At 28.8% G+C, this 22,011-nt stretch overlaps 1 protein-coding gene across 1 annotated transcript; it reads right to left on the bottom strand.

Annotated features, from left to right (window-relative positions):
• Positions 1–1,378: 1,378 nt before the first annotated feature.
• On the bottom strand, positions 1,379–19,724 carry LOC130443101 (uncharacterized). The gene is made up of 15 exons (XM_056777569.1): positions 19,500–19,724; positions 18,065–18,273; positions 17,324–17,491; positions 16,791–17,111; positions 15,573–16,735; positions 14,313–14,380; positions 14,098–14,241; positions 13,313–13,527; positions 11,605–11,860; positions 11,228–11,531; positions 9,549–9,693; positions 8,884–9,146; positions 8,345–8,500; positions 8,102–8,291; positions 1,379–6,225 (listed from the first exon to the last, which is right to left on the bottom strand). Exons 2-15 carry the CDS (start codon positions 18,248–18,250, stop codon positions 6,082–6,084), a joined length of 3,723 nt encoding a protein of 1,240 aa, XP_056633547.1. The 5' UTR covers positions 18,251–18,273; positions 19,500–19,724; the 3' UTR covers positions 1,379–6,081.
• Between the last annotated feature and the right edge of the window lie 2,287 nt (positions 19,725–22,011).

Raw genomic sequence — 22,011 nt, 5'->3', positions numbered from 1 at the left:
AATGCGAGAGAATATGATATCGATTTGATTTCAATTGGCAAGTGATTGTGCATTTTTTTGCATTGTAAAATATTGAGCCCTTAACTAATTCTGAACGTGGAGTAGGGAGGTACAGGTCGTGCTCCGTGTGCGTAAGTGGATAGCCGAGCAACGACCTTTCTGAAATTGGAAAAACGGATTCAAAGATGAATAAAAAAGGAAGTGTCAGAATTTTTAATCTTTTAAAGAAGTCCCTGCAATGAGGCCTGCTGTTTAGTCCGAGTATATCTAACAGCTCTCTTTAGTAGTTTAAAGATTCGCTCAAATTGAGTCGCACCACACGTACCCCAGAAGGGAAGGACATATCGGAGATGCGACTCAATAAAGGCATAATATACTATTAAGGAGGTGGATCTCAGCGTAAAACAGGAGAAATTTAATTTTTTAGATAAAGCTGCAATATGAAACTCCCATTTCAAAGAATTGTCCACAACAAGCCCTAATAATTTTACAGATTCAACGACGTCAATGGTGGTGCTATTCAATAAAAAAGGCTGCAATGTATTTTTATATTATGAAACTTTGGTTTTAGAAACGTTGACACTGAGAAGATTATGAAGTGCCGTGTGATCAAGGTTGCTCCAAGAGAAACTAGTGTCTACTGCAAATAGACATATATTACCACTGATGTCAAGATAGGCGATGTCGTTTATAAACAGAGGAAACAAAATGGGGCCTAGTACTAAGCCTTAGGGCACTCCAAATTCTTGCAAGAAGACATTGTTCTATCAACCCTTACAAGCTAACTGAGGGAGAATATAAAATATTTTATGCCTGTGTTACTTAAAAATTCAAATTGATGGTTAGTAAGTATTTTCCTCTTTTGAAAGAATAACACTAATAACAACATCTGAAAGTATATTAGGCCTCGAAGCTATATCTTCCTCTCATATCTCTTGATGCACAGTTTGTACCCGTTTTACAGAAATTCCATGTACTGATAAAAAGGCTACATAACACACAAGAACTTCTTTTAATCCACCATTTGTCTTTATTCCAATCTTATAAGAAATAAGCGTGAAAATATGCTTCATTTTCATACTTTATAAGGCTACACAGATACACAAATTGTTGATCATGACTTGATGTCATTGAATCTTAAAATAATCAATTTTCGTTCTTACAGTAAGTTTTCTCAACATTCGAGACGTAAACACTTACAGTCAATACCAATCTCAAATTATCTAATTTTCTTACCATTATCTTATATGCAACGAAAGGATTCTTTTTTTTCAGATTGTTTATAGCTTATAACTAGTACCCTCATCCACTGCTTATCTTTATTTTATATGCTTGTCTACAGATGCTTATTAGGAGGATGGGTAAATATAAAACTAGAAATTTCAAAATTTTTATTATTTCAAACAAAAAAATTATTTCACAATAACGATAAATTTTCCCATGAAATTGTTCAGAGATCATACTATGTAATATAGTGAAATTCCATAATAAATTGTGAACACTGAATTTAGACCTATTTTTTATAGGTATTTAATGGATTTACTATATATCACATATGAAAACTATAGAAAATTATTTAAAAGCAGCAACTAATATACATTTCTTAAGATCTTCAAAAATATCAAAATATTTCAATGTTCACTTTGAACTCTTCTATATCGTCAGCTTAAAGGTAAAAGTGACTAAGTATAATTTTTTCCAAATTCTAGAAAAAAGTCGTTGTGTGTTGTCATTATCATTTTCCGTAAGTATAGAAAGTCTCCAAATGAATATAATTAGAAAATTCATTCAACTATCTGAGAAAATTTATCAAAGGTGAAGTTCATCATAGTTACTGAATGATTTGTATAGGTTAGAAGATTTGACGAATTTTCATCGATCAGCCTTTTTATTTTATTTTTTTTTAAAAGAAAAACAGATTGCCAGCAAGTCAAAAGTAACAGCGAAGAGAATCTGATAGCAGCTTACAAATCTTTACATTTGATTTGCGAAAAGTAATGCAGCAACAAAGAAAGCAGAAAGAAATGAAATAAATGTAAGAAGAGGCTATAAATTTCTATCCATGATATTCCCTAGAATAAGAGAAATATTATCCGGCACCTACTCAGGATATCAACTGTTCTTCATACCTATACAAAGTAAAACCATTTAAAGCTAATTGGATATAAATTTCTAGAATCCAGCAACTCCTGTATGATTCCATGCATTCCACTATAGAAAGGAAAATGAATAAAGTGCTTTGAGCTAAAGTATACAGATAGCTAATCGATTCGTGAAAGACCACGAAGTTATGACAATTACTTTTCAGCTCTCGTCCCTAACTATAGTGCCCAATTACAATTAAATAATGCAAAAAAGACTTGTTCCAACTTTGTACCAAAGGAATCATTACAATAGAAGTCCAGCAGCTGATAGTGGTATAGAAAAATACCTTCTCTAGAAACTTCAGATGAAAGATCTCCACAGCTTTGTGTTGCTGATAGCAGCAATGAAGAGTAAACAGACTCAATTAATTTTAACCTATATTTTTTGTGTATTAGAATGTTTTATTTCATATTTGTTATGAAATATTTGTGAAACATTTTTCTCTGTCAATAAAAAGATTATGAGTTATATTTAGAAAAATCCAGATGACTTTAAAAATTAAAACGTAAAAATATATTGTTCAGCAAAATTTTAATATAAATAGAAATATTGTAAATATCATTTCAATAAATTTTGTTAATTCAAATCGTTGAAAATAATTGAGTTCATTCATTTGTTAAATTAAAATATGTGTGTTTTGTGAAAAAAGTTTTTAAAAATAAATTATTTAAAGTTAAATATATAATTGGCGCAGTCAGTAGGATTCGAGCGGTTGTATTATTTCATGCACTATCTAAATATCTGAATATTTAGGTGTTATTCAGGAAAACTTTCAGGTAGTTTTTTTGTAAAGAATAATAAAAAGAACTTTAGTAACTGAAGGCGGAATCATTAAAGCATATTTTTACAAAATCGTTGAAATTAATTGAGTTCATTAATTTGTTTGTGTGGTTGTGTTATTTTACGCTCTATCGCGATGAAAACTCGACTCCATATTTCAATACTTAGTACAAAAACCTACAATAAGACCTAGCCTTCAGATTGCCTATGAGTGCCAAGTTTCTCATTTCTTTGTATTTTTTCTTTTTTTTTTAATTCTATACTTATCTGTTACTAGAGTGAGGAAGAGATAGTTTATTAATTTTTTAAATACTTATTTCTATGAACAAATTAGAAAATGTATTAAATATATAATTTATGAAAATAATATTTTATTTCACTAGCACCAACTTATGATGTATCAATTGTTTGTTTTTAATAAGCATATTACCGTTATTTTTTCTCTCCTGAAAAAACTTGATTTTGTTACTTAATGCTTTGTACCCCCAAGCCGACGATATATATTTTAAGAATCATTTTTAAAAAAAAGTTCTTCAATTAAAAAAAAACGAATATTTTGAAACTCATATCGAATTAAACTACCAGTTTTTTCATTAAATAAAAAAAATCGAAAATGTTACATTTCCAGATAATACTGTGAATTAAAAGTTAGTTTAGAGAGGGTTCGAAAAAATCAGATAAACCAGTTAGAATTCATATTAAACGTACCATTTACTACCAGAAATAGTCTACTTTCAGTCTTTAGTTATTGAAACAAGTGTCAGACAATTTATTATTATGAATGTTGATACAGTGGTAGTAGTTTAATCAACAAGTGTTTATTAGGTCAAAACTTTTTCGTCGGCTCCTAAAAAATGGAACATTCTTTGGTACAATTGCAATGGACCAATCCCAACAAACTCTCTTAGCATCTTTCATTGAATCTCAATTTGTTTATAAGATATGATGAGTTAAAACATAAATAACCAAGAGGGACTGATAGAGTACAGAAGAAATAAAGTTTTTTTATGATAAAGAAAAACGTGGTTGTTTTTATTGTTGTATATAAAATCAAAAATGGATTTAAAAATTTTTAGTGTGTAACAAATGTTTATTTAACAAAGGAGATTAAATATAATCGATTCTTTTTAGTTACCCAAAAACAAAATAAATTATGGCTTAAAAACATGGTTCCTTGATATTAAATACAAGTAGTCGAAACAATTTGTTAACTGAAAAATCCTTTTTTAAGCAAAAAAATTTTAAAAGGATTGATTTTTTAGAAAATCATATTTTGAATGCATGATTTTAAAAAATCATTTTTAGATACCTTTCATTGATAAAAAAACGAATTAATGATAGTATTATAAAATAATGTTCTCAATGATTTATTTAATTTTTTAATTTGCCACAAACGTAAATTGTTAATAAAAATGTGAGGATTGACAATTTATTTATTCTATCTAAGGCAATATGTTCTAAAGCCTTCAAAAAAACTTGAGGTTTGTAGTTTAACAATTATCTCACTTACAGTATTAATATACAAGCTACATGAAATTATAAATTAACAAACAAATACATAACTTATTGAAAAATCGCGATAAAATTTTTTACTGTTGGATTATTATTTATTGATCTATCCTGAAGTTCCTAATTTTTTTCAGATTTAGAATATCTTAAATAGGTTTTGAGATATAAGCAAAAAACTAAACCCCCTTTTTAGTAGTTAAACAAAACGAATGATACCTCAACCATATTTTTGGGAGCCAGCAAAAAAGTTTTGACCTAAAAAGCACTTGTTGACTAGACTATAGTTAACTGAATTTAGTATAACAAATAAACGGTATTCATGTCCAATTTTACTTGACTTAGGATAAATTATACAAACATTTGAGATTATTTAAAGGAACAAAAAAGGATATATAAGTGACAATAACGAGTTAGAAAAATGACAATTCACTCAAATAGAATTAAATATCTATAGGTTTTCATTATTTTTTTTATTAAAAAATAAATTTGTGATGTAAAAAACATTAGTTGATAAACAATCTATATCTACTGTTATGTATATACCATACATACGTTATGTACAGGGTATTCCACTATAAGCTAAGTTGACATGTGTATCAGAAACTATTTTTAATATTTTTTTGTACATTTTTTAAAGAAAATGCTTGGGTAATTCATTTCATTGTTAGAATATACAATGAATTTCAATATAGATTATTTGTCTAAAGGGTTCAAGTTTCAAATTATTCAGCGTACACCAAAAAATGAATTTTTTTAGAAATAAAAACTGTGAGGTTATAAATTATCAGAATTTGCCAAAATAATGCATGAAGTTTTCTTAATTTCAGGAAATTTCTCTTTTTACAAATGACAACCCTCTTTTAACCCAATGAGGATGGGTGCTATGTTAAAAAAATTCAACGGTTCTTATAGAAATTATAATAAAATATTTGAATTAACATTAGACTTATTTGCAAAAATGGACAAAAGAAAATGCTGAATTATAAATAAACAAAATTTGCAACCCTCTTTTACCCCAATGCCAATGGGCGCTATGTTAAAAAATTCAACGGGTTTTATGGAAACTATGATAGATATTTAAATTGACATCAGACTTATTTACAAAAATGGACAAAAGGAAAAACTGAATTGTCAATAAACTATGCAGATCATCCATAAATGTAAAATTTAGATACAGGGCTGTTACCATCAACTACATTCCTATATTTTATTGTAGAATCTACTACATAATTTTCGATATGCCAATTCAGCTATATATCTGAAACCCTTCTCAAAAATATATAAATATTTGGGTGTTATTTAGGCAAACTTTCATTTTTTATATAGAGTTATAAAAAGAATTTTAATAAGTGAAGGCTGAATCATTAAAACATATTGAAATCCATCGTAGATTCTAAAAATGTAAGGAAAACAAAATTGGAATCCAGAAATCCGAAAATATTTCAACTGAAACTAGCTTCTCGCGAAACTCGTATATAAATTTTCAGAAAAGTAGTTTTTGTATTACATGTAGAATCAGCTTATTGTGGTATACTTGTTTCCCTTTTCTACTATTGACCTATACGGTTGTAGTACTTAATATGGCACTATTTTATATTTAGATATTTGTACAAATTCACATAAGAATATAATATAATCACAATACGCTTAAGAGTTCGATGGAATACTAATATTTGCGTTAATTAATATTTGTTTATGCAGTAATGGCATGTGTCGGGGATTAGTCTTTATGTCTAATAGAAGTTTACGCTTTTTGGCATCCTCTCTAAGGTCGTAAAGCGGTCGGCATTGCTAGAAAATATAAAAACAGAACAATATTACCCCATCCATACTCAATTATTGAAAACATCAAAATATAATTTGTAGATTATGTAAAATAGTCATGTCAATAAACACACAGGAACAGCTCCGATTTTGAGGGTTTTTTTAATTTTTTTTTCTTCAGAAGGAACCTTTTGAGGCATGGACGAAATTATTTATATTGAAACTTTCCTGTTTTTCTTATCAGTTTCCTATAATTCATTTTTCACGCTGGATTTTCATAATATTATTGGGAAAAATTGTTTATTTCACAAAACAAATTGAAATTGAGACTTTTTGTTATTTAGTGTGGTTTAATTGATAAAAGTATTCATAGATTTTATATTCCTAATTGCATATTTCGAGATACGGATATAAAAATAGATTTTTTACAATTAGAGACGTTACCATCGACCTTCTAGAGAAAGATACTGAGGAAAATTTACGGGGCTCCCCAAGAAAATAACGCCTGGAGACTCAGATATAACTTTGAATTCTTCAATAGCGTGCTCTAAAAAAAGAATTTTAAGGCCATACTAATGGGCAGTACAAACAGAGGCATACCAAGGTTGAAATGGAGATGCTACAAAAATTGATGCAGTAAACTCAATGATCCTTGCGGCTAGAGAAAATCGAGGATGTAGTGGTAGTAATGATGATGGATACCATAATTGCTGTGAAAGTTTGACAGTCCTCTATTAAATGGTGGACTGTTGTCAAACTTGATTATTATTGAAAAACCAAGCAAAATAAATATTTATTGAAGTATTTATTGCAAACACAAAGTATAAATTTGTTTTCGAAAACAGTGTCTAAAGTGAATGTCGACTTTTTTTAAAAGACAATCGCTAGAGTAAATAATGGTTTGTATTTGATAAAAACGGTCTTCAAAGACATATGTCGGTTTTATTTTTTTTTTTTTTTTCAAATGTCTACCAAATCAAAATTCGATTTTATTTTCGATAAATCGATAAATACAGTCTATAAAAACCAATAGCCCCTTTTTTTGAAAAAGACAAATGTCAGTTTTATTTTTGTAAAAGACAGTCTATAAAGACAAATGGCGGTATCTTTTTGAAAAAAACAGTCTCCAAAGACATATGTCGGTTTTATTTTTGAAAAGACAGTCTATAAAGACAAATGTTGGTTTTATTTTTGAAAAAAATGTCTCCTAAGACAAACTTCGGTTTTATTTTTGTAAAAGACAGTTTATAAAGACAAATAGCGATTTAATTTTTGAAAAACAGTCTCCAAAGACAAATGTCTGTCTATCTGATTAGAAAAATAAGTGCTTGTTATATAAAAAAAGCGGATAAAATGAAGGGAAGAAGGAAACAAATTAGCTACTATTTCTGATTTCAAGAAAACTATTTTAAATTTGATAATTGAAGAGAAAAGTGAATATTGTCTCAGTATCACAGATATATAAATATACTGAAGAAAATTATGACTGTCAGTTTTCACTGGCAGAATTAAAAAGTATTGTAACAATTGACTATATTTTTGACGATACAACAGTAAAAATGAGGTTAATGAAGCAGTATGAGGATAATATTGTATTCTCTAATGACGAATTTTTTTGTAAAAAATTATTTTTTGCAAAAATCTAATAAATTGACATTGAAGTTATTCAGCAAATATAATTTATTATATAAAAAACTTTTTCTTTAAACATTTTCCCTCCTTCCGCCTATCATTTTTCAGTAAATTGTTGTAATCGAGATCGGCCAATTCTTCTTTTATTTGAAGTTTTAATAATGCAGTAACATACTTGCTATACAGATTCATCGTCTGGCCCTGGGTTCAGAGATTTTACCATTTTCATGCCTTACGGTCTTCCACTATAATTCAAATATGTAAAACTTACCTTAAACAAACTGTAGTTTCCAATAATGTAAAGAGCCTGTTTAGCTCTAGTAAGGGCTACATTTAACCTTTGTTCATTTGCCAAAAAGCAATTAGAGCTGTATCTTACACAAGATATAATGATTATGTCATTTTCCATTCCTTGAAAACTATCAACTGTGTTCACCGTTATACTAACTTTCGAATTTAACCTAAAATAAAATATTATCAAATTTTAAGAAAAGGAATACAAGACGACATTTACATCGCTTCAGCTATTCCCTTCATTATCAATTCTTTCTGAGCTCTGTACGGTGTGATAATTCCAATACTATATGAACAATTGGGTTTGATGTTTATATTCAAGGTTTCTAGTATGTTACAGATAAGGTAAACTTCGTTGGGGTTGACATAATCTGACCTAAAAATAATTCAAAAGATATTTGAACATATTCTAATTTCTAAAGACCTAGGCAAAAAAAACACTGCAGATTTAGCAAATTCTATTGCATTTCTACAATTTTTCGGAGATGTATATTTCATAGCTTTGCTGTTACTTGAAACAAAACATAAAGAAATGGGAAAACAACTACTCTTGATTGCACTGATTTATTGCACTATTTTTTATATTTCTCAGCAATCTCAGACAATTTAAGATTGTTGTCAAAAAGATACAAAGACTAATTCTAGACATACTGAATATATGATTTACATAAAAATACAGAATCTATTTTTCATTTGTTCTGTTAATGACTAATTTTATTTTCACTAATATTCACACAAAAATCAAGAAATATGTATTACCTATCATCACTAGTGGAATAATTCAAATTAAATACAAGATAAGGAAATATCTGCGGTTGTATGGGATTGAAGCATTTCGGAAAAGAATTCAATTTCCCATTGTAAAACGTCCTATTAGGATAATCACATATTTCCTTTTTCATACGATATTGATCACATAGTATTTGTAGTGGAAAGCTCCCTCTATTACTTCCATCTGTTGCTTCAAAATTATGAAACATTCTTGAAAATAATGATTTATCTAGACCGTGTTGTAAAGCTTCCTAAAAAATAGGAGTAAAACATATTTTTAACAAAATTAACATGAAAAGTCAGTTTCTAGAAGCAAATAATAGTTTTTTATTAGAGAGAGAAATGACGGTTTGGTTTTGAACAAGAGTATTTTCTAAATGCGCTTTGCTTGCGAAAAAGAGTTTTCAAAGACAAATTACGGTCTGATTAAAACTGTATACAAAGACAGAGGATGGTTTGGTTGTGAAAATTTTTTCGAAAACTGTCTGTTTTTGAAATTATAGTTTGCTTCTTCTTCAAATTTACAATATTTATTACCGTTCTATCAAATGCTGCATATAAATAATCGGAGAAATTTGTCATTGTAAAATAATATGTAAGAACTGCTGCATGACCTAACCAAATGAATATATGAAACAAATATTATTGCTTACTTTATTACAAATGACAGCTGGCAGTTGTTGTGGATCTCCGACAAGAATAAATTTCTCAACATTTAATTCAATGGGTAACAAACATTCCATTTCAGTACATTGTGTTGCCTCATCCACAATACAAGCAGTAAATTTAAGTTGATTACTAAAAGAAACATTATGTTAAAAAAGAATACCTTTTGAAACTAAATTTTCAATTGATGTATTAAATATGGTACCTCCTTAAGGTAAGTGCAAGATCTTGCATTGAACAATCAGCCGAACTTCATCTGGGCATGTTTTAATAAAAAATATTGCGTCTTACATTGCATTGCACATTGTATTGAATCATGTCAAGCGGCGTTTACAATTTATAAAAATTATGGCTATCAAAATGGTAATCATATTAATTCAATTAAATTGCTATTTGAGTGAACTATTTATAAGAACCATCCCGAGAGGCAATAAACGAGCTCAAACAGACATTTATCAGGATTACAATTATGAAGATTTTTTAAAAAGCATCAATTTAAAACAGAGCCATCCCAAGAAGGCTAAACTACAGGAAAACATAGCCAAACATATAAAAGTTGAACAAATAAATTGGAAAGGTCACGTAGTAAAATCAGAAAACCACAAAAACAGTATTTTTTGGAAGACATATTAGCAGAAGATCAATAGGCTGATCCAGAATAAATTAAATGGTCATTACAGCTGATATATCAAAAATTGGACCATGGTAGTAGAAATAGGTGTATTGTGTCCTCATGCTTGCTGTGATATTGGGTTCTTGTTCCACCTAGAAATAGGTAAAAGGCGATAGTGGATATGGTTGAGACTGTGAAACTACGAAAAACCTACAATGTTGATAAACACAAAATAACCTTAAAAAAGACAGGTAGTATACAAAACAGTAAAAAAGCTAGAGGTAGATACGACTAAGAGTGACCTGGAGTTGTAAAACCAAAAAGAAGGATGAAAAAATCTCCATGTTGAAAAATAAAAATTGAGCCCCCAGAAAAAGGCAATGAGAAATGTTGATAAATACAAAATTAGCTTAAAAAAGGGCAGGTAGTAGAAAATAGAAGCAAAAAGGTGGAAGTGGATACGGCTAAGAGTGACCCTAAGTTGTAGATCAAAAAGGAGTATGAAAAAACGTCCAATGTTGAAAAGTAAAAAATTGAACCGCCAGAAAGGCAAAGAGAAATGGAGCACAAGATTGTGGAAGGTTGAAACGGCTGTTGAAAGAGACTAAAACTCTCCAGAAATTATAGAACAAAACAAGAATTAGAATCTTACAATATGGTGAACTAAAAATTCAGTGTCCAAAATGTCCAAAAAAAGGACTATTGCAAAATACCAAGAGTGCAACAATTTACTTTTGACCTTTTAAATGTGTAAAATGTAGTTTTTGATAAAAAAAGTTATGGGATATGACTTATTCTAGACATTAAACCAAAAAGTAATTGTGTATAAATTATTAACATCGATTTTCAAAATTAGGCATCCACATAAGTCGCGGCTCTTCAAATACTGTATTAAAATTTTAATTATTTTCTTCAATATAATATGTATTTTTGTAATATGATATTTAAAAGTAACCTCAGTAGATAGCCTATTGGGTTGAACGGTCAGATTAACAAAAATAATAATAATTATATAAATTATTTATAAGCATAAAGAGATTTTATTGAACTTACCGTTTACTTGTTTGTTGCAAAATATAACTCATACAACTGCTAAGAGTAGTACATATCAAATTAGCACCAAGTAATATTCTTTCTTCTGTAATTTTATGCTCGTAAAAAAATTGGTGTCCTAATGTTTTTTTCAAAAATGTTGTCATGTCTTCATGTTTTTCAACTTTGCTATACTCTTTTCTAAGGTTCTTTTCTATTATCAATGTTTTTTGTGTTTGGAAATTTAGAGTGAAACGATTTACCAACTCATTTATGCTAGATTCGGGTCCTATTCTTACAATTCTAAGCATTTTTCGTTCACAATCTGCAATTATTAAATAAAATAATTTTATGGTCAATTGTGGAAATGAATAAAATGATTTAAAATCTATTCTTACCTGGTAGCTCGCATCTGGCTTTATTTAACTTTAAAATCAAGGTATCAATAGCTGCATTCGAAGGAGCTGTTATTAATAAATGAGGAGATATGCCTTGGCCCTTAGCTTTGTACAGTATCTCCAAAACCGTGCTAACTATCACAGACGATTTTCCAGTACCTGGTGGTCCTTTAATTAAGTAAAATCCTGGTTTTCTCTCCAAAGCCATTTCTGATGCTTCGCTAGTGATTCTTTTTTGGATAGCATTTAACATAGGCTAAATATTATATAATATATGAATAAGTTTTCACGATTCTAGGTATAATTTAATGAATATTTTCAATAGAAATACATTTCAATGTTTTATAACACAATTTTTGCATTTAAAATAAAAATATTTTTGCATTTAAGATGGTAATTATTAATAACATTCTGAAGGTAGTAAAATAAATGTTATATTAGTTGCCGACAAAGTAATTTCAATTTTGTAATATAAAATGAAACACTTATTTTAACGAAGAATAATTTTTCATCAATTTCTGGTCTTTATTAGCAAACAACAACCAGGTACAATTGAAAGTCATTGTCATTTGTGAAAGTTTATCCATTCAAAGAATTCTGCAAACTTCGAAATAAATGGTAATCAGGTGGTGTCAGATTAGGGCTGTATAGGGGATTCAGCATCACTTCCTCCCAGCCAAGCTCCAATAATTTCCCGCGAGTTGTCAGAGATCTGGAAGGCTTTGAATTATGGTGGAATACTAAACCTTTCCGATTTGACAATTCTGGCCGTTTTTCTTTGATTACTTCATCCTATTCCATTAATTGTTGACAGTAAACATCAGAATTGATCAATTGGTTCCTTGGAAGCAGCTCAAAAAATACATCTTTGTAATCCCACAAAACTGACAGCACGAACTTTTTTGCTATTTTTCAGCTTTCGATGTGGTTTGGGCTGGTTCATCGTGTTTGCTCCATGATCGTTTTCTAACTGAGTTACTGTACAGGACCCAGTTTTCATCACCAGTGATGATTCTTCTCAAGAAAAGGTCGGTTTCATTTCGTTTAAGGTGCATATCGCAAATGTTGATTCTTTATGTTAAATGAATTTCTTTCAATTCGTGAGGTACCTGCTTTTTTGACCTCATTCCACAGAAAAACCCTTGCATTAAGTAGTTAATAGAAAAAGTATTTATTAAAACACATGAAGCATGTTACTTTCCATAATTTATAAGCTAGATGTTTGGGATCACGCTTTGTTTAAATTACTTGATAAACATTCTCAAAAAAGATGAGGTACAATAGAAAATCAGTAATTGCCATATATGACAGTTTTTGGGTAAAAATGTGATTTCATAAGGAAAATGTGTTACGGGCTCCCACTTTTAGCAAATGCCTTTTTACTACTCACTATTAATACACGAACCGGCTGAACAACTAAGATCATTTTTCTTATAATTTTTTACCCTTGAAAGGTAATGTAATCTGTTCCTGACATATGGTTAACGGCAGTTCTTAGTTGCCCATCCGGTACACCCATGGAGGGCGTACAAATTTTGTTTAATTTCCAATATGTTATATACAAAATTGTACTTTATTTTTTTCAAGAAGTCACGAGGGCAACTTCCAACAACTGATCACCTCGGTCCATATGAAATTTTTACATAGGCTAACTGGAAGTTTTCCCTTTTTCCACATTACCCATCCACCCCTAACAATATAAACTTACTGTATGTCTCACACTGCGACTTTGTATTGGCATTAAAGATGATAAATGCATGGGATTCATAACAAATTGGCACAAAGGTGAGTACTTCAAAGTTTTCAACGTTTTAAAGAGTCTTAAGAAACACGAAATATTAGCTACTACTTTTACAACGATTTGTCTCAGTTTTATGGGTTTGTTCAATTTTTTGGCGACTACAGTGAACTGAATGGAGTTTTCTGAAAACAAAAGAAACTAGATTGAGCATATGTATTAATATACTTTGAGGATATAAGTAAATTCTTAAATATTATCGTGTTCTCAGTCTAAATGGTATTTTTTAATTCGCTTTGACATGTCCCTTATTTAAAAATTAAAGTCTATGCTTCACAACTCATATATGGTTTGTAAAACATCATGATAGTGGAGTTGGACACTCCATTAACCGTTTTTTTTTTAATATTGTTGTTTTTTATCCAAATATAACATTTTTTGTACTAAAATGTAGCTTTTTCCCATGGAGCACTTTATATGTAAATTCTCAGTAACTGCCAAGTCTTACATGTGGTTACATGACTGTAAACTGATTACATAAACAAAATTGGAGAAGTTTTATTGAGATTTCAACCTTATTTATCAACAATTGGAGATTTTATTATTAAAAAATAATTTGAATGAATGCTTTTGTATCAATGTATAAAAATTGAACCTTAAAAATCCAAATGAACTATGTAATTCTATTTATGTCTATTGTGATCTGTGATATATATTCAAGTTTTTGTTACAATGTATACCACATTTTGACTTACCAGAATGTAATCTAGTAGCACTTTTAATATATCCGAAACAAGTTAACCCATAAACGTTGTCAACATCTTTTAAACGTAATTCTAATAAACAGAGATCATCTTGCTTAATAGGCATTGCTCCTACATTTTTAGTGGGTATTTTATCTAAAATACAGTTGGAGTCAAAATATTCAAAAATTTATAACTATGTAATTTGTAATTCATCTAATACTCACATACACAATCGAAACTACATGTGGAATCTATTACTCTTTCATGTAACATCTCAACAATCACAGGAGCTCTAAAAGTAAAAGATGAAACTACATTCTTTTGAAACTTGTTCAAGAAAACTCGATTTGGAGATTTAACATTGAAACAAAAATATTAACAACACAGGGCTTTACATACTATTTTTGGCATTCAAATTCTCAATAAATAATCAGAAATATTTTAAATGGGCATTCTTAAAACATTAGTTCATGGAGATTATCTAATTTTAGAATTTATGAATAATTTATCATTATCAACTGCAATGGAGAGAAATAAAAATGTAACAAAATCATTTAGGACCCACAAGAAAAGAAAATATAGAAAGTTTAAAAAAAAGTTTAAATCATAGCTGGAAAGTCCAAAAATGCGCTGTAATTTTAGGAAATTTGATTGATTATTGACTTCCTAGAAAATGTTTTGAGCTATCAATTATTGAAAATCAAAAGAATTTGTTAATATGGCATAAATCACTTCAATGGGGCAAACTTATAAGATATGACACAAATTATTATGATACTATTTGATTTGTATAAAAACGGTCCACTCAATATATCATTTTAGAATTAGAATTCCAGAGATATAATAATAAAAAAACTAGGGATACATTATTGATTTACAATGTGAAATAAATGTATACTATTCCAATCAGGGTTTTCTCTTTATGCATGACCACAGATCGCAATAATCGTCGAAAGGACCTTGATACATAAAAATCCAAGCATCATATCATAATTTCAATAAACTATATCTTAGCTTTATTAAATTATGGAATGCTCTCAACCAAAATTAATTCAGAAATTGGATGTCAATCTTGCTTGCACAATGCCAAATGGTAATTGATGCCAGAAGAACTACTGTCAATTAAAAATGGTTTTTAAGATTTTGTTTCAAATTCATGCATAATTCGATAAGTCCCATCTAAATTGGAATTTCGGAACTGTTGGTGATATTCATACTGAACATACTGTTTACTTTACAATTTTACGTGTTTTGATAACTAAATTATCTTTTTCAGAGACTAGAGTTAAACTTTCGTTAGTACCATGTTTGACAAGGTTTTACATTTGGTTCATTTAAATCAAAAGAGGTTTTTGTAACTTTACATTTGTTGTTTTATGATGAGTTCAATACTGCCCCAATTGAAATCTTATGTTTGTTTCAAACATTTTAAGGGAATACTACCAATATCTGCTATATTTAAAGAAAAGGAAACTAGTACTAACCTCTCCTCCTCTTTGTTGAAAGTAGTCTGAAACACAAACTGCCATAATTCTAACATAAGTAATGGACACATAACTGAATAATAAGTATTATAATTATCAAAATTAGAAGGAATTTTCACAAGGGGCATATTGCCATAAACAGGAGGACTAATATCAAGTTGTTGCTGTTCCAACAACCAGTTAGCATTCCATGAGAGTATTCTAAAAATAATTTCATCATTTAATTCTTGCTGTTTTTTATAAGTTTCGTGTACTCGACGAACATTTGATATTTTCCAGATCAAGCTGGATTTGTCCTCTTTAACAGTAGAATCTGGAATAGATTTTGAACAGTGAGCTGGTTCATTATACGGGCCTATCCACTGAACTTCATTATCATTGTTTAGATTACTAGATACAGTGCCGTCTTGAATTTTCTCATTTTTAGATCGAGTCAAGTTTTGTTCTGTTGATTTTTGTAATCTTGGATCTTTCTGAAGTTTAGTACTGACTGGAGGCTTCGGCTGAACTGATTTATTAGCAATTTCTTTCAATTTTTTTCTTCGTTCTTCTTGGTTTTTAACCTTTAAATTTGCATCAATATGTATTGTCTCCATTGAACCGCCTCGTCTTGATTTTTTTGGCGGCATTGGGGACTTATTGTCCAAAGTTTTTCGTTTTGTGGTCGGTTTATAGTGTTTACCATGACTTATTGATTCTCCTTCTAAATGTACATCAATTCTGGGGGATTTTACATGATTCACAGAGTTTGAATTTGGTGTTCGAACTGCTTCAAGATTTTGTACTGAATGTGATTTCTTAGGAGATTTTTTCGTGATTTTCAAATTAGATTCTATATCTACTTTTTTTAAAGGAGATTTTTCAAAACTAGATGATTTGTTTCTACTTTTTCTCTCCTTTTTTGAAGTTAAGGATATAGAATTGTTATCTCCTATAGTGACAGTTGCAAGAACAGATTCTGAATTTTTGCTGTTTTCTTTTTGAGACTTAGTAGAGGAAGATATATTTAGATTTACTTCATCTAGAATCATAACAGAAGTGGAGTTTGAGTTTTTTATATCATTTTCAGACTTTGAACAATTTTCATTAATATGTTCAGGAACAAGGGTATCATCTAAAATATCAATTAATTTTTGTGCGCCTGCGGTAGTAGTTTCATTTTCCTACAAATTGAATTTATAATTATAACAATTGAGTTAATAAAATTTTTAAACTTACCAAAACTTTAAGTAATTCACTAGTACTATCAAAATGGTCATTTTCTTCAGTTAAATCCACAGCAGGAATTATATCACAATAATCAAATTCCTTTAATTCTTCCTTAATATTTCTATAAGGATCTTGATCTTCATCTTGTACCTCAGACACTTTATTAATTTGTTGAGAAATATGAAATATTTGGCTGCAATTGAAATTATCCTCTTCTTCATCAGATATTATTACATAATCATCTATAGTAGTATATAATTTATTTTCTTGTTTTATATGGTTTGTACTAATATCAGTTATGTCCACATCTTTTTTATCTGATTTAGGATCCTGAAATACAAAGTAATATAATTTGTCCCAGTCAAATATTTCTATCAATACAAAAATAATAATTATTATAAATTATGTAACTTATCTACATAATAAAATTGATAGAATTTTACTGTAAAATATATAATATAATAAATAATTTTCAATAAAATAAAAATTGTACAATCAAATGCAATATTGTTCAAAGATTTGTCTTTTCATTTTATACTTACTTCGTCTTTCCCAATTTTAACAACCTTATATTTCAGCTTCGGTCCATTGAATTCTGGATCATTTAAAAGTGTTTCAGTAATACCAAAAACAATAACATCGCCTTCTTTCAATGGATGCTCATTAAAAGGTGTGATTCTTACATTGTTAATGAATGTTCCATTTAAACTCTGAAAAGCAAAAATGTATTTAGAAAATGTAATAGAATTGAAAACAATTTGAGAACAAATTTTTTGAAAAATAATTGTAATAACTTTAGATTCATTTTCTCTAGTATTTAAAACATTATTGTACTATTACAACACAAGGGTGAAAGTAAAACAGGTACTGCCATCCATTAAGAGAAAATTTTCCCCTACAAAGGGAGAGAAAGATATAGATTGTGGATCTAATATGAAAAGGCTTGTAATGTCTGAATCACTGATTTTACAGTACTTCGATATTGCTTTCAAAAATATGCTTACATTTTTTAAGATTATGTAGGTACTGTAGATTAATTATGAAAATAATAAACATAGGAATTACCAGAATCAACATATTAAATAAGGTTAGTGTAATAGTGTTAAGAAATAAGTTTGCTTTCGTATAACTGAATAGTTTGTGAATTTAAACCATTACAAATGTACCTGATAGCATTATGAAGCCAACAGAAAAAAATTTCCATTAAAAATTTTAGCTAAATAATAATTTGTTTGGGAGGGTATATGCATTATTTTAATTACTCCTCAATTATCACCACTTACCTTGCAATCTTTCAAATGAAGCATTCCATTTGCTGACGTTGAAATAACTGCATGTTCTCTAGAAATTAGAGTACTTTCTGTTTTAATATCAGCTGCAGAGTGCCTCCCAATTTTAAACATCATTTTATTTATCACAAACTCAGTATCATCCAATAAACCTTGTAATTTCCATATTCCTTCAGCCATATTTCTTGTTTAACTAACTTATTCTAGAAAATTTAGAACAAAAGTTTAGTATGGTCAGTTGTTCACACATATTTCAATCTTGGAATATTATCTATTTTGAGTTTATCTGGATAGTAATTAGTTATATATTATATGTATTATATATTAGTTACACTTTTTAGGTACATTTTTCATAAACATATATCATTAGCAATCACTGTTTAATTTTGAGTTGTATAAGTATTTGCTGTAAGAAATATTGTTACAAAAATTGCTTGTCAATTCTCTTAAAAATTCTCTTGTTTTAACTATAATTTTTTATATAGTTTCGTTGATAAATAATCTTAATTTTATGTCTCTTTTAATTAAAATCTTGAAGTTTCAACCTACTTCAGTCTTTATCAAAATATGACTTTATATTTTTATTGATAAATCCTCCTTAACCCTTTTTGTGTATCATATCAAAATATATTAATATATATTAATATATTTTGATATAGACCAAAATAATTGAAACGTCAATTTCAATATATTTGTTGAAACTAATTTTCTACTATATATAAATCAAGATGATTTATCGACAAAAACATATAACAGGTCTAAGAAGTATAAAGTTTGAGTAATTCTCTGTATATTACTGTTTTCGTTAATTAATTCTTCAAGTTTTAATGTTTGTCAATTTTTCATAGTAAGAAATTGTCTTATTATAAAATTTAATGAGTTTATTCTTGGATTCTCATAGAATGTTATAGTAATTGTTGATTTTCATTGTTTCAACTAGTTTGCTATATTTTCATATTAATTTTATCACTAATTGATTTAAAAATGTATTCAAGTATAAAGTCCTTTATTATAAGGTTTGATATGATTGCTGTTACTTCATTTTATATCTTCTGGCATTGAATCATTAATTCCATTTCTGTTGCATTTTTGAAAGTCTAATTAATTAATTATATTTCTGAATGAATTAAACTTCAAATAGTTTGTTTATCTTATCTCATTTTGATGTGAGTTCATATTTATTTTTGGTATTGAAAAAAACAAGGGACATTAGAAGTCTAAAATCTACAGATGGTTATGACAAATTATGAAATGATGTGCTGTTATCATATTTTTTAAAGAATATATTTATTTTTGCTTTAGGTAATGTAACCTTTCTAACCTCACTAAATGTGATAGTAATTAAATCTTAAAGTAGCAACCTTACTGTCCTGATTTCAATACATCACTTTTAGGATATATTTTTCTGAAAAAACTTTGCTAAACTTACTAAAAACACGGGAAACCGACTGGAACTAATAGAACTTGAAATATCTACACAAATATCTTGTTTTAAGTAGAAATCATACTTTAAGTTGAATCGTTTCATTTATTGTTTGAATCAAAATTACAAATAAATTCCATGAAAATAATCACAGAAAAAATATTACATTCAAAACAAACTACATATTAAATTTAAACAGTTTTTTATCATATTGGAATGACAGATGAGTGCATTTTTATTTTGTGTGGTTGGTGCTTTGTTTAAAATGTTAGGTAATTTTTCGCGTCCAATCATATTTTTATTATCCAAAAAAGAACAAAATCAAGGTTATGTATCAAAATTTATAAATGGTACTTTGGGCTCAATTTTACAAAAACTGAAACGTCAGTTTAAACCTTAGATCACGATTTTTTTACGTTTTAAAGATGAAGTTCATCAAGAAACTTTGGTTTAAATGTTACCGGCGGTCGGGGGGTAGTTTAAACTTCAGGTTAACATGAAACGGAGGATTTGAACTTAACTTTTTCAAATTTTTCACGTTTTTACGATAGTATGACGGGTTTTGGTAAAATGACTGAAGATTTGCACTTTGAATTTGATAAACTCGACGATGGAGAAATTATTTTTATCGACGAGTCAAGAAAACAAAAAAGTTATTCGTGTTAGAGCAAATCTTTAAATTGTCCCACTTATTTTTTCAATTTGTTGTGGTTCTATCGAACACATGACCGTTTTTGTTATTTTCATCATTACATTCCCTTGCCAACTCCTCCCAACATTTTTCCTTTTCTTTCAAATTTACTGTATCACTTTTTTTCGAATATTTCTTCATATTCAAGTAAACTAAAGTCTCTACTTCATAGAAATTGCAAGATCTTTTTTGTTCTTTGCTTATACAAATTTCTTAAACATTAAAATAAATAACGGAAAAATTTTTTTATAATTCCACGCGACTGACAAATTGCTGAAAAATGTCTTGGTAAACTGCGACCTTTAAAATAAAGCAATCTTGTGTTTAAACTAGAGTTCAAAACCATAACTTGAACTTTATTAATCTTCAGTTTTACTTTGATGCCCTATAAATCCTTAGGGATGCAGCTTGGTATAGAGGTAAATTGCTCCCATCGTCATACTATGAGCTTCTCTATAGACCTCTGTTCTTAAGCGGGAAACTAAATTTTTTTGTTAATAAATTTTCTGGATTATAGCTTTTTATTTAATAAACAATTACTTTTAATGTTGCGGGTTAATTTCTCTCATCAAAATATGCATATTTTTTGTGTTTCCACAGTATTTTGCACGACCGTATTTGTCCGAAAAACTCCTTTTCGTCCTATATTATATATATAATATTGGCGAAAATCACATGTCACTAGATAGTGCTGAATTTAGCTTCTATAGCGGTGAACAACAAAACCAACTGTGAAGGTGTTTGAAGCTGTTTAGTTCTTTCGTATTTTCAGTGACTTTGGTAGGACTTCATTTATTTTTGTAATTTCCGCTACTTCCTTAACGTGTTTGTGTGGTTAGAACAAAATGTTGTGCTTAAGAATCGGTCTAAAAATTACGAAAATTGAAGTAACCCCTTTCAACATTATTTAGTCAGAAGCAGACCACTAAAAGAATGCGAAGCTGTTTTTAAAGCGGTATTATATAGCCTAGAAGGAACAAAAACCATTAAAGTTTGTCCATGTAAGTACGGGAGGAAGAGACTTGAATAACTATACGAAACTACCCAATAGGTGCAAAAGAATTTTATTTGCCACTAGAATAGTATTTTAGCAACTAATACATTTGTAATACTACAACTTTGACCACGTTTTTATTGTTTTCGAAGTGCAACTTATAGATGTGTGGTTGTTAGTATCTCAGAAAAGCACTTGTAACACTTACTATTGTTTATAAAAAAATGATTTTCTTTCAGACTTCAATAGAAATAAAGCCAGAATATGAACTAGGTTTGTTGTTTTATAAACAATAGAAAGTGTTATTTGAAACTTTAGTCTAAATAGTAAAATAATATACCTGATTAAGTGCTTTTCTGAAATAAAGACAACACATAAGTTGCACTTCAAAAACAATAAAAACGTGGTGAAAGTTGTAGTGTTACAAATGAAGTGCTTGTTAAAATCCCATTTTAGTGGCCATTAATAGGGCTGGACAATTATCAAAAAATATATTCGATTATTTAAAATAATCGATTATTTTCGATTAATCAGAAATAATCAATTTTCGAAAATACAGCTTCAAAAGAACGATTGTGGTTGTCAAGATAAAGAACGAGTATACCACTAGGAACATACAGAAGACATTATGGTTTGATTTCCAATAAAAACAAACCAAATAATGAACCTACAGAAGATATTTGGAAATAAGATTCTGATATTGAATTATGTTGAAATAATTATTCAGAAAATAAATTTTTTAATTGTTAAATTGATTATTATATTATTTGATTATTTTAACGATTGTACGAAAAATAGTGTGTATGCCATAGCCGCGAAACTTTTTAACGACC

Source organism: Diorhabda sublineata, chromosome 4 (assembly GCF_026230105.1).
Source record: "Diorhabda sublineata isolate icDioSubl1.1 chromosome 4, icDioSubl1.1, whole genome shotgun sequence".
NCBI lineage: Eukaryota > Metazoa > Arthropoda > Insecta > Coleoptera > Chrysomelidae > Diorhabda > Diorhabda sublineata.
This window is presented reverse-complemented; position numbering and strand designations above follow the sequence as displayed.

Bases quoted from the DNA above. Each gene is read 5' to 3' on its own strand.
- LOC130443101 (XM_056777569.1), bottom strand. From the start codon at position 18,250: ATGGCTGAAGGAATATGGAAATTACAAGGTTTATTGGATGATACTGAG. The intron at 9,147-9,548 runs GTAAGCAATAAT...CCTATTTTTTAG, and splicing joins CAGCTGTCATTTGTAATAAA to GAAGCTTTACAACACGGTCT. The intron at 8,501-8,883 runs GTAATACATATT...AATTATTTTTAG, and splicing joins TATTCCACTAGTGATGATAG to GTCAGATTATGTCAACCCCA.